At 46.7% G+C, this 14177-nt stretch overlaps 1 protein-coding gene across 1 annotated transcript in view; it reads left to right on the forward strand.

The window, feature by feature from the left end:
• Positions 1 to 151: 151 nt before the first annotated feature.
• The window catches only part of c1qtnf12 (C1q and TNF related 12), a 53422-nt gene continuing 39396 nt past the window's right edge, over positions 152 to 14177 (forward strand). Inside the window, exon 1 of the mRNA XM_022229850.2 lies at positions 152 to 3029. Within this exon, the coding sequence (XP_022085542.2) occupies positions 2721 to 3029 (309 nt within the window). The 5' untranslated portion in view covers positions 152 to 2720. The remainder of the gene's footprint in view (positions 3030 to 14177) is intronic.

The following is a 14177-nucleotide window of genomic DNA, read 5'->3' on the forward strand; positions in this document are numbered from 1 at the left end:
TGCGATCGTTTTGTATAGTGCGCCCTCTTTTTTGTGAACAATCGAGTACATGAACTCTCTTATCTTACACTTAGCGGAAAAGGCCAACATTTTACACGCGGTGAACCATGGACCAAGCCATGCACAGCTTTGTGTCGCTTTCTCCTTGCTCGGTCTAAATTTTACACCCCGAAACACTGAAACGTTTGTTGTGACTTGAGCAGAAGACCCCGGCAATAGCCTGAATGTCTCATATGCTTGTCAAACGGTGAGTTCCAGGTCACTGTCAGAAAACTTGTGAGTTCTGATGTCGCTGATCAGTATTGGATTGAGAGAGTTGGGGTTGTGCTGACAAAAACGAACTGTCAGCAGATTACTGAGACCAATCGCCGTCTTGCCTGTCCCGGGAGAAAAACTCAAAACGCTCGACAAATTGCGGTTCACTGCTCAAAGCCTTCGCCTGTCACTGACTTCAAACTCCATTTTGAAACTGTGAGAGGAATTGAAACAAAGAAAAGCAAGCAATCTTGATCTCGCACTGCAAGAAAGTCGTTGGGCAAACTAACTATCCGGTGGCATTTCTTGGTCAGTAGCAGTTTTCCGATCAGATATAGCGACTTCCCAAGTTTAGTTGAAGCTGTGAGTGCGGCCTTCGGGTTTATTTTGTTGGAGGTAAACTGGAGCACCGGCCTCTTGCATGATTTTCCGTTTGTGAAATTCTGAAAAGAAATCGAATCGACTGGTAATGCATATACAAAAACCTGTCTGGCGCTTACTGCGCACAAGTAACCGCCGGCCCCATTCCGAACCACTGGTTCGCAAGACAGCGAACGCAAAATATTTTGTACGCTCAGGGACCATGACTTTTGTGCACCTTCGAAAAAAAAAGGTATGTCAAATTATTGTGAGTTTACAAATGTAATGGTGGTTTTGCTCTTCACAGTATTTCCGCCGGCAAAACCACAATGTAGTAACACAGACTCCACAAAATGAGCACGAGTGACACCCATGCACCCGGACGTATTGTTTAAGTTTTCAGGGGCCAAAGTCAAGGTGGCCCAGAACCTCCAATCGGGATTTCATCCGTAGTTCCCAATCTCACTAATGTGCAAAGTTGTGTGACCAAAAGTGCAGCGCACACAAGCGCGCGTAGAAAAGACCGATCGGCCTTGACCACCAACCCGCAGTATAAAGCTGTGTTCAGCAGTCAAACACTTTTCGTTAACACTATCGTGCCATTACAGTTTTTAACAATGCTGAAATATGAAACATGTTTGGAATACTTGTACTGATGCATAGCGTTAAGCAATCGAAGAATGACGTTAGAAACTCAGTGGATTGAAAGTAATGTGAGTAACACAGTTTTAGCGAGTTGGGCAGAGAACCACAGAATTTTGTTACACCAAGCCTTCTCAATTGAGCGTGACACTCAGTTCATTAAAAAACAGATTACACACAGTGAGAAACGAACTGTAATTTTGATAAGGTTCACGAACGGAGACTATTCAATCTAAAACCAACCGAGCGAAGAGATAGTCTCCTTTCGAGACACCGTAATTGTACATGGAAGTGGCGCACACAAAAAACTACACACAAAAGTACTGGCACGCGGGCAGCTGCAGTGGTCGCCGTAATCCGCGGTTGTGTAAAAAAAGGCTTCGCGGCCTGTCAGGAGCAAGAAAGGCAGTCTCGGCGACTGTCCAACGCACCAGTGAGCAATTGAGGTCCGAGCCAGCCCAGGTACAAAAACGCAAGAATGACATGACAGCTCGCTATTATCCTCGTAGCGCCGTGTGGAAACAGTTTCAGAATAGGGTCCGTTGTTCGTGGCAAGCATCCGCCGAGCCTCTCTCCTTGGCCACATTCTGGCTAGTGCGCTGCGGATGGTTTGTGGTGAATCTGTTGTAGATGATGGCCAACTTCAGAGCTGTCAAGTTGACGGTGGGTGACCGCCCTCGCACACGATGATAGTTTGTTTATCGACGAGGGAAGTTCCCAACACTGATAGTCCTCAAACGTTCCCGGGTTGAACTGTGATTCACCTGTGTTGCGACTGCGGATGAGGAATACGACACGGTTTTGAAGTCCTCAGTACAGTAATTATAGACTCACGGCCTGCTGTGGAATCGTGATTTCTTTTTTTTTCCGGATCACAAACCGTACTGAGCTCAGCGTTTATTGGTCAGACGTCAGGAATTTCGGGGTGGAATATGATGCGAAGTCGTTCGGGATTGGTCGATGTATGAAAACGAAGATTTGGAACGGCTTGCTGCGTTTCTGAAGACAAAATAATGTGATGGGAATTCGTCCTAATTGTATGGCTTGGTTGTGATTTTGTTTAAGTACGCTGTGTGTGTGTGAGGCTCAGTCACACTTTGGTGTAGGCTGTCGTGGTGTACAGGCCCAGTTAGCACACTCACGGGATTAGAGTTGTTGGCTGATTGTTTTTCAACTCATGTATCACCAATGCTGAGCAAGCGGACGGCTTTGCCCCTGGTCGGCCCCGGCGATATCAGTTTTCAGCGGAGGAGGCAAACGCGAACTTCAAATCCCTGCCCGGCTGATTAGAGGTGACACTCAAGGGCCAGACGGCCTGTCGATCGCATCGGAATTTCTCCCCATCTCCGAATCTGAATTCTCGTGAACTGCCCCTGTTCTCGATACTCTGTGCTTTTAGAACCTCGAGCTTCTCGTGTGCACCGGCCCATCTGTTTTTCTACAACAACACGGATGCCCTTGGAATGGGTCACCGGTCGGGATTTCCAATTCGCGGCGGAGCTGTCCGGCCGAACTCGGGCGTGATGCTGGCGGGGGCGACGGTGCGGCTCTTGGTGATCCTCGTGGCCCACTCCTTGGTCTTGCTGCCGTGCTGGGCCGTGGGCACCCAGGCCGTCCGGACCCAGCCGGTGCCCGGGGAACCCCAGGCTCCCCCGGGGGTAGAGCCACCGGCCAACCTCCCAGACCAAGGCTTGGAATACATAGAAATGAACGGCTACCCGGAGGGGGGAGAAGGCGAAGACGGAGATTCGGCTAGCTACACCTCGATCGTGGTAAGTCTATACATCCCCTCTTATTCTCCTGTCAATTTAATCCCTACGCGTAATCCTTGCATATGAAAGGAGGTGTTGACTGAGGGTGATATCCCCAATGTGTTTAGAGCTTTATTTCTTGCTCGTGAACGGCCGACGGCAAGCCGCCAGGTAGGTATTGACATGCTCGGCGGGCCGCGGACATTCTATAAGCGCTTAAATCTATTTTTCAAACATTTCCTCAATGGCGTTGAAGGGTTTGCTCAGCGCGGCTCCAGTGCCGTGAATGGGGAAAGAAAGCTTGCCGGGTGTTTTCGCATCGCCGCGGCCACTCTGCCGGCCGTTCAGACACCATCGCTAGACTCCCGGCCCTTCCCACCCAGCGCACAATGGTGCTTTCGTTTACTCATCTCATTCGGTTGGTTTCCTCGAAGTGGGAGGCCCAGTAAATAAAAACCTCAGAAGTATTCGCGCTTAATCCATTTTCTCGCACATCGAAGAACGAGCGCCCTGTTTGTGTTTGTAAACCGCAGCTTCCAAAGTTCTCTCCCGAACGCACATGTCCTGACCAAATGCAAGTGGTGGTTGCTATGAAGCGAAAACATTGCCACAGAAACTAGGGCTGTCATGTCTGTCACGTGACACTTTGCTAGGTAACGTCGTTTGTTCGTCAAACTTTCTCTGCCCAGTGAAGTTGTGTTGTCACTGTCCGTAGTTCCGTTAAAACGTTTTGCAAGTCGATATTCTGTACAGTTTAAACCTGAGGAGGCCCTTCCCACGCGCGCAGTCGTCACTCGGAGACCCTCTGTATTTGCGCGTCCTGTCAAGGTCAGGGATAGTGCTCCGTTCCTGATGTGGATTCTCCAGCGGTAGCTATTTTTTAATAGCACTTTCTCGGTAAACCATTCGTGCACTTTGTTGTTAGCTTCGATTTGTGCACAGCGTTCTGTTTCACCGTGCAGAGAAATGGGGGTGATTCTAATGAAAGTCTGTGGTCCAATTAATGCCGGTACCCTTTGCCCTATGATTCAGTGGGATCTGTGGCGTACTTTTTTTCATGGAATGAGCCGGGTTTATACCACTTGGGTTGCTCGACCACAGTTCATCGACCCGTAAATCCCCCAACGCACGCATGATTGGCGTCGAGAGCCCCCCCCCCCTCTGTCCGTATGTCGTAAAATATCAGTGGGAATGAAATCTCTCGTGATCGCGCGAGAGTCATCACCACGGCACACGTCCAGCTTGATTCCGCCTCACGGGGCCAGGTTCCGGTTTGCTTCGAGACCAGAACCCCTTTTTATGTGACTGTGTCTTCAGGGATGTAAACTATAACGCGCTTGTGCATGGTGCCTTGTGGGGTACCGGAACAATGGAAGGTACCCCACAAGGCCAGTTTTGATCCTTGTGGGGTACTGAAGTGGTACCCCACGAGAATTTCACGAAATACATATTTCAAATTTACTCAAAAAGGAGGAATTTTCAAGCGTCATTCATCCGTCGCAAATTGAGGTGTTTTATATAAGGGACACACAGTCGAAATTTCAACCCAGGAAACTGAATTTGGTTGAAATAGCAGTGATTTGAAATTTTCTCCGTGTTGTGTGGGAGTTTTGTACACGTTTACAAGTTTACATATGTAAGGGCCACCGTGTTTGGCAGGGCATGTTTGCGTTCATATTCAGAAGTGATTCGACTTGGATTTTTGACGTGCATTTCAAGACAGGGTTACACTATTTGGCAGAAAGATGGCCAATGTCCACGTTAGGTCATTGTCATTGTCGAAATGGTCATTTATTACGAATGGGCTAGAAGACTAAATGTCTGTGTCCTTTGTCTATGGTTTAACTGAGGTAATCTTTCTGCTGTGCTCATTTGTAATAGTCGAAGGGGCACCGAAAACAAATTTACACTTCAAAAACAACATTTGGAGTTTAATACATTTTCCGTACCCACTTTTTCCACACTTTTAACCCGTGACATATTCAGTACGGTAAAATGTGTTTAGGAATGTGTTTAAATGTAAAATCTTGTTCCATGGTATGTGTGTAGTTTTTTAAAATCCGCTTAGCATTTGAACACATTCGTAAGCGCATAATGATTGATAAACATGTCGCGGTTAAGCATGTTTAAAAAGTGGGTACAAAAAGTGTTTGGAAATGAGTTGAAACTCTAAGCACATATTTAGAGCGTAACCGTGGCTTGTACAAAGACTGTGTACTTTTCTAAATTTCAAATGGAGTTAGTGGGCCCCCCGACGGGCGTGGACTTTCCCCGGGAAGAGGGGGTATGTTGCCTTCGCCCCCCCCCCCGTAGTCACGCCACTGCTTCACCCCACTTCAACTGTCTGTCTGGACCATTTGTACGCCCTGTTTTTGACAAGCAAAGCAGAAAGAATTTATGTGATTTAGTCTGCCACACCAGTTTTTTTGCCCCACGAGCTACAACTAACCTTTGTGAACTGTGGGTGTTTGAACTGTGACTGAGTTTCCCGGGGATTTGTGTGACGAGAGTGCAGTGGGAACTCCCCGCGGGATAATTACGCAAGAGAGAGGCATACTTCGGAAGGACTCGCCGAAGAAATGTTCTCCCAACGGCGTTGAGATATAGAGGTCGGCCTTGTCAGGGCGCGATAAGACGGAATTTGGCACGAGAGCGTTGAAAATTATCGTTGAATACGCCAAATAAAGAATCATGACTACATTAGCAGTGTGCATCAAATGTATAATGACTCTTTCTGACTCGTTCTAATGACGTTAGCTACCTGTTTTGCGTGAAAATAATGTTTGGCATAGGAGCTTGTAAAAATGTGTCAAGTCCGTTGTTAAAATTTTGGGTATTCTTTCTGAACGTGGTTTTTTCCCCAAGCCCTGTACCAACAAAAAAATAAACGTGCGGTTAGTTTGAAGGTATCTGTTATAACTTGCGCGTCCCGCTTACCATAATCTCCAGATTAAAATCTTGTTTGCTTAATCTGCGACCAAGATAGGAACAGCTCTATGTTTCTTTTTACACGAGTCTTAAAAATTCTTTCTGTAGATCAGTGCGTCCTCAAAAAGTGAGTAAAACATTACCAATTTCCGGACTTTTTTTCCCATAACTAGGAGTGGATGAGGGGTATCTATCCACAGCTTTTTGCAAAGACCGGTTTTCTCCAACGCGGAATAGACGCGTGCTCCCTAGGATTCTTGCTAATTTGATCGGCTATCGACTCGCTGGGGGGGGGCTAGGGCTATAAAAGCAGATAGTGGTCAGCAAACAGTCCGTGTATTACCGTTACTCCCTTTTGCTGGCGGTGAGCTTGTGCCCACTGATTAACACCCCGAGGTGTTAAATCGGTTTTGTATACCGAACTATGTAGACTAGTGACAATGGTTATCTGGTTGGTCGGTATAGAGGAGCCTCTTTCCTCGCGCTGTGGTCGGTGGTGTGTGTGGGTGCCGATCCATCTGGGAACGATTGCAGATTGTACGGACGTGGGATACCTTTATTTGCGGCTCAGAAAAAAATTGGGTACGGCTATGTCGCTGTTTGTGCAGTTATTCCAAAATCCTATCTACTCAAAATCGTGATTTATCCTGATTTCTAACTGTCCCTTCCTTTTATACAAAACAGTGACAATGAACCTCCGCAAAGATACCCCGCGATCAATCATCAAGGACATGTTTTACCAGTTTTATTTTAATTGAAATTGAAGGCCCCCCTCGATTATAAATGATTCAGCCCCACCCCTTTATCCACTCTACGTACATAAAGACCTCCTTCCTTAGTGCGAGATTAGTACCGTTGGCTTGTAAAGTGACATTGTATTGTTGAATCCTTTTTTTCCAAAATGGACCTTTTAAAAAGCACAGGAATAACAAATTAATCATTTCCCAACGTAACCTGTTCTCTACGAAGTGCGACCAGTCAAAAGTAGGCAGTATCGTTTTGTATCTGTAAAGAAGCCTATTCGTGTGATAAAGGTAAATTACTGAGTAAACATATTGTTGATTCCTTTAATAATCTCACCCGTTTAGTCAATACAGGGTCTTCACAACGCTACTTAATTTACCAGATTACATGACGCGTTCTTTATTAATAAGATTATACCGTATTCTGAGGCATAGCCTTCTGGAAATTACAGCACACCTCATTTCCTGGGCGAGTGAACTTTGTTGCTGAAATGAAGTGCAAGAAATTGCTGTATATATCCAACTCGGCAGTCCTCTTTCGCCAACAAAGGCTTGGGGGACGATAAACCTCGCAGGGCACAGCGCGCGATGCCTGTCATTCGCGATTTTCATGAAACAAAGATAAGTGAAATCGAGCAGCAGCCGACCTGCGCGCCGTTTTCTACGAGACTCGCTGACCGAAATGCTGATTCAATAGTTTCTCATTACTGCACCATAGTTCAGAAATAGTTCCAAGGTTCCCAATCCGTTTTGTGCCCGAAATTGTCATACGTATACTGCTTTTTTCCTCGATATTGCTGATTAAAACTTTGATGCAGCGCTCCGGTTTTGTTGGCTGTGCCTCGACTCTTCACCGACCCAATTCCATCCTTCCCGGCTGCTCTCCGAACCCACCGCGGTGCAAAACACGCTACCCGCTGGGGCCCCCCGCCACCAGTTCCATTTTAATGACAGAGAAAACCTGTTGACGCTCTCCCTTTACCGCTCCTGTCCTCCTAAATTATATCCACCGCATCGCTAACAAAACTCTCCTTTGCAACGCCTTGATTTCTGCCACTTTAGACCGCATTACTGCGCGCCACTCAAGAATGTGTCCAATCTGGTCCACTTCGACTCCCCCCCCCCTTCTTGAGTTCACCGGACAATCCCCGTTGTTTTGTTCAGGTAGATTTGCGTAAGTCCACCCCATAAATTGCTCCTGCTCGGCCCTTTTACCTTTCCGCTGGGAATCTTGATATCACAAAGGCTGTTAACGAAGTGCCCAAGTGTTTGGAATCGTCTTGTGTCAGCGTCCATGACCATTCACCATTGCTGCTTTCTAATTAAAATTGCTCTGCGCAGAAGTGCCATATAATCAACTACATACGCTTTCATTTTTTACGCAAGCCAACGTTATGTCCGTGAATAATTACATCCTATCCTTCTGTTGTTGTTAAAAACGAATGTATTCTCCATTCCTTAAGCACAGAAATTCCTAAGAATTTTTTTTTCAAATTTCTTTGTATTTCTTTAAAAAAATCAGTTGGTCTTCTTACTTGAAACTTGTTTTGAAACCATTTTTCTGAAGGCACGCGTTGTCACAAACATCGCAAAGCACGCCCTCCTAGATTGTTTACGCAATTACAAGCCACCAACACAAAACTATTCCCAAACAATTCAGAGATTATACTCTAAAAGGCTATTCTTTGAGTCATGGAGGAAGGAAGGTTGAGTATAGCGTCGAGCTTGATAGAAAATAATGGTTGGCAAATCCTCCTGGATAGAAAAATAACTGCGGCCAGGTGTGCCGAGCGAGCGGTTTAAAAGTGAGACATCCGTCAGGCAGCTCTCAATGCTCTGCTCCATCCACACTGCGAGTTATGATTCGGTGAAGAGGGCTCCAATGCTAGGTGTAACGCGTATCACCAAAGCCGTAAATAAACCCCGCCGTTGATTACACGGGACCTATTTGTCCCCCTTGTATGTCTCAGCGGCACACCTGGGCCTTTTGATTGGGGGGGGGCGGGCCCGGGGCTAATCTGGGCTGCATCCCCCCCTTCACTCTTTCTCTATACCCCTTGTCTGCTATTGTTGCGGGGTCCCAACCGAACGTCATCCAGGAGAAGACGGTAAACAAGCTGTCTTTGCAGCATGCTGAGGTGTCCATAGAATTAGCCCAAACCATCGGCATTATTAGTGATTCCAGGTGCAACATTCTAAGCCGCCAATGAATTGCACTTGGCTGTAAAAGTTCTGCAGATTACATGCTCCGTCTGTGGTCATGGCCAGAATTAGAAGTATCGTGTATACCCCGGTCTGTCTGAAGGCCTGTAGCTCTGTGTAAGAAAGAGTTGGGTAGGCCTACACTAAGATTTATGAACTGTGAATTGTATAGACCTTACTTACAATGAAACCATTCTTTGATCATATTCCTTGAATGTATCCTATCTAATGTTAACTGTTAAAAGGGGTGGTCCCTGACTATTTTGGGTTGTATGCCACACTTATTCCCAGCAAGAAATGAGACCGAGGGGTACCCCCCCCCCAACATGTCCAATCCCTATACACATTCCAGACTATTGTTACTTAACACATCCCCCAAGATGTCTGAAAGGAATTCCCCAGATTCCTGCGAGACAATGATCAACACAAAGCAGGGGGGGTTCTCTCCGTCTCATACCTTGCTGCATATGGCCACACTTTTTTTATTCAATATGGCTTTAAAACATTTCGATATAATAAATCACAAACTTTAAATAATTCATCAGTGTAAATGACATTAATTTGTCATGAAGTTTTATTTTAGTGCTTTCATGTGTATTCTCAGGTGAAAATTTAAAAACAAAAAGATAACCTCGCTTTCATTCAATGTGGCTGACGTACGTGTGTTTTATTTTGTTGTCGGGTTTTATACAATGACATCTTTGTCTCACACAAAGGGTGAAACGAGGTCAAACCAACTTGAAATCCGTGGCATGGCTCGGCCAAATGTCTTAAGTTCATGGGTTTTGGTTGACAGAAAGTTTAAAATGAGCTCGTGTGTAATGAGACCGCTGTAAAGTACTGTGATCTTTAGGCTTATATCCGTCACTGTTCGCGATTGCACTGGAATTTCTTCTTTTTCTGTTTCAGGGAAACCAATTTGTCTCCTTGTGTTGACCAGAAATCGACCCCCCCCCTTCAAATGGCCAAACGGAACAAAAGCGGGGTCGTTTCGTCAACAGTCCTTCCCCCTTTTTTTTAGTTGGATGGCTCCTCGTCTTTTTGGTCGGCCGATCAACAACTCAATTACCCCCTGATCAGCCCGCGGTGCGCGTATAGAACACACTCATTAGGGGTTGTACCGCGAAAAAACCCTTTGAAATTGAGGAATCGTCGGTCATCATTCATAGAGCCCCCCTGCAGACCGCAATTTTGTCCCGGAAAACAAGACTTCCCAAGAGGGCCCATGTACGAACAATTGCAGGACCACGCAGTACCGTGCAGTACGCGAAAAAACGCGATTTTTTCCTCCCCAGACAATACAAAAACGAGGCATCACTCAAAGAGAAGTTCTGAAAAAAGTCAAAAAATTTTATCTTCCTAAAAGGGAGTTGCAATGCCATCAATAAATTTTTAGTATCTCGCAGAGACAATCATTTGAGAGTTTATAATGTGGTTTGTAGTGCTTCGAGAATCGTTCATTTGTATTTACTCAAACTAAACTTCGGCAACCAGGTTTTCGTGTTGGCATGCAATGCTGTAGTGTAGGTCTGATGGCTGCATGGTTGTGAGGTTTATTTCATTTCCCACACCTCTTTTTTTTTCAAGAATCCCCGATGGGGAGTGCGAAGCTTGGACAGTCAGAAGACTGTACAATGCTGCACTAGGGCCTAATACTCGAGACCCGCGCATTTCCATGCAGAGTCCTCGGTGGGATTGTTCGGCCGGATACTGGAGGTATGGACAGGGTTTGGTGAGCTTAATTGGGTGTAGCACGGCTGTGTGAGGTAATCGTGGCGAGGGTCTTCTTGGAAACATTCGAGTAGCCGGGTATTGCTTGCTTGATCAGAAGACACGGAAGATGAGTTGATCGGCTTCTATTGCAGCAGTGGTCCTTTGGAAGCGAATTCAGCATCCCGTGGGTTTGCACAGCATCGCGATTGTCGTCCGCGTCATGGTGGCATCGATTTGGGCTCAGTGGGAATAATTGTCTCAGCTGATCAGTGTGACTGGACTATAAACACAATCCGGAACAGGTAGCCGGGTCCGTCCTTGGTTTTCAGTCCTAAACATGTTTCCCCCCCCCCGCAGTGGCTAGTCCTGAATACAATTCGCATCCTCTATGGAAGAATAGCCTTTAGTCGGCATACGTGTGGAATGACTGAAAGACAGTGGCTATAGCCAGACCAAACTATGGACTACTGTGAAAACAACATTCTGCTTATGACAAGGACATTTTGGGGCCCAATCCTTTGCTCTTCATTGTTTTCTTTCCTGATACGGGCGTTTCACAGTAGTGCGCCTCCAAGAGTTTGCAACGCGTTGGCCAATCACAGTGTGCGAAATCTGTCGACCCAATGCGCGTTAAAAAGGGTCGGCAGCTTTCGCCGTTGTGATTTGCCGACGCGTTGTAAACTTTTGGAGGCGCAGTATTATGAATCGCCCTTATTATACAAGGTTTCCGCCCTAACAAGGTCATCGGGTAGTCCATAGGGTCTCTCGATTAGGTTCAACACATCGTGAATGACTCCCCAATGAGGCTTTTCCCTTTCAGTATCAGGGCGAAGGGACCGATACTGCATTGGCCTGAAGGACCACCCTGGACCTAAAGCCTTAGGCTGTGCATGCTATGTGCAAGAAGAGGAAGTCCTGGAAAGCACACCGCGCTTCATCAGCCAATCACAGTGAACCAATCAAACTGCAGGGGCATATCAACCAAGACTACCTCTGCCAGTACCTGGGCGACTGGTTCGTAGAGATCAACACCCCTGACCTGGTCTTCAGTTGTTCTTGGCTCAGCGCATACACCGTGGAATGGCGTTAAGCCCAGCTCATATCCATGCGTCCATGCCCTTAACAGGAACCCTAAAATACCGTCCGGAGACCGCTGCGCCTGGCTCTACTTGGATAAGTATCGAGAAGCATGCCTTCCATGGTAGCGTTAGCGGAGCATGTATCACATCCCCGAAAGCAGATGCACAGAAACTAGGCTCTAACAGCGACCATCTGTATATCTATGCATGTGCATCGTTTTTTCCCTTGCAAAACATACATTCCACTCGCTTTGTGGATTGGCTAGGTGACATCTGTCTGTGCAGTTTCTAGGACAGAAGAAGCCCGCCGAATTGGTCGCATTCACGGCTGCCTCAGATGCCCAGCTCAAATCAAACTTCCATGCCAAAGATTTCTTCAATTGGTGGCCAAAACGCCGTCCAATCTTAAACGAAGGAGGACGTTCAGTTATTAGACTGATAGGGGGATGTATTTCGAGACATGCTGGAGAGGGTTGTATTTCGAAGCGTTGTTATATTTCCATTCGAATCTCTTTGTACCCCTTAACAGTTTGGGGCTTTAGTCGCGACCCGTAGCAACGGCTAATTACGTGTAGAAGGGGAAGGCACCAAAGACGTTTCTGTCCTTAATGAGCGCCCCACTGAGCCAGGCGCAGAATGACATCCCGTCGTGGTTTTGTGCCGTTTTCGGGGGGGGGGGGGTTTGGCCCTGGCGGAAACCTGAACTATGCAAATAATTTGGTCAACTTCATTCGTTATTCTCCCAACGGTTTCCTCGCACCCGTCACAAATCAGTGTTCTCCCCCCGAAGAGGGCATCGCGAATGCATGGCCATTCGAGGCACCGTCTTGTCATGTATCTCAATGGGAGACTTTTTTTTAGGTGGCAGCAGACATATCGGTCCCTTTTCACGGTATTGCGCATGCTCAGAACAATGTGCGCATGCTCAGAACAGCTAAAAAGGGACTGGTATGTTTGTCGCCACCAAGCGTCTCAAAGTCTCCCATAGCATTAAACACGAGTTTGCAATGATACGTTGCACTGGGTTGTCACATGTTTTCTTAGGCATTGTCACGAGAACAGTCGTGCAAAAGTAGTACAAGCATGTCTGTGCTAAAGGTCTACGACCAGAAATGTGGAGTCTTTCTTTCGACAATTCTAGCTGTGGTTTTACTTACACCATTATTGGTTTTAGCTGCTTGTCTTGGTTAAGTTTTTCAAGAGTGTTCTTTTGATTTAGCGAATTTCTTGGGCAGGCTAGCCCAACCTGTGTGGACCAATGCGGCGGGGACGACCTTGGCAGGCTGTTCAGCGCCCGCCCCCATTGTCTCCGCTGTTGACTTGTTGCCTGTACGGCCCATTGTGCAGGTTTTGTTTGCGCTCTTGATTAATAATAAAAAAAAAAAGCCAGCCCCCAGGCCGTGCGCGCTGAGTGAGAGCTTGCTCACCGGGGCAATTGGCGCGCGGAGCCCGCCGCGTTTTCGCCAGGGGGGAGTCGGAGGGGAACGGAAGGCGGCGTGCCGGCGCACTCGATCCGAGGCTCAAGTCCGAACATGACACCCGTCCAGTCGATCACCAACTTTTTTGTCTTGCTGTCCCCGCTTTCTCTCAGCAGTTCTCCAAATTGTAATTCGAGGCTGTTTTTGTCACCCTCCTCAATAAATCCCGGTGCCACAACGTTTGCCCGCTTCTCAAAGAATTGTGCTACTCCGATTCAGAAAAGTACACACGCTGACGCCACTAGGATATTCGAGGAATGTCATCCTTCTGCACGGCCAATAATATTCGTAAAGAAAAGGTGGAAACTTTAATCCGGCCTGGGATGAAGTTCGCTCAATTGGAGATATCATATGTCCGCGAATATACAGTCACTTCGCTGAGGGTTTCGTGTTTTGCCTGTAGGCCATAAAAATTCTATTAACTTACAAATATTTACAACTTCTGTAGCGCCATTGGCCTATCGAATTGCGCGTGCTCCCTTGTGTTTAAACTGCATAATGTAAAGCTTAATCTTTATTGCAGGTATGGATTTCGTAGGTTCCCCGGGGCTGTCGTTCGCTATTTATGACAATTCTCGCTGGTGAGTTTTTAAAAATTAGACTGATGGGATTGCCCATGCAACAAGTTGTTTTCCGTTACCCGTAGTCAGAGAGGGACAGGATGCCAGTCTGTGACGCCGCTCTGACTATTGTCGACTAACCCCTGAGAAAAAGCGTACTTCGATAGTCTCGATTCCAGTCCGTGTTCGCGGATAGACGAAGTTGCTTGTTTTACGCTCGCGGAGAAGTTTTCTTATGCCACCGAGGCACCAAAGGAAAACGAACACGCTGCCAACAATTCAGCTCTTAACCTAAAACGTCTGAGTTTAATTAGTGTACGGTTACTTAATCTAGCATACACTTTGGCGAAATGTCTACAATTTGGAAATGAGATAGCTTTTTTACCCTAGACGGTGGGTTTTTCTCCCTAATTCGCTTGCCATTGTCGCATTGATCTGGCTTGTGTCTTGTCTTCGCTCTTGTGAT

The sequence above is a fragment of the Acanthaster planci genome, linkage group LG16 (genome assembly GCF_054643075.1).
Source record: "Acanthaster planci isolate LZ-2023a linkage group LG16, COTS_SCS, whole genome shotgun sequence".
NCBI lineage: Eukaryota > Metazoa > Echinodermata > Asteroidea > Valvatida > Acanthasteridae > Acanthaster > Acanthaster planci.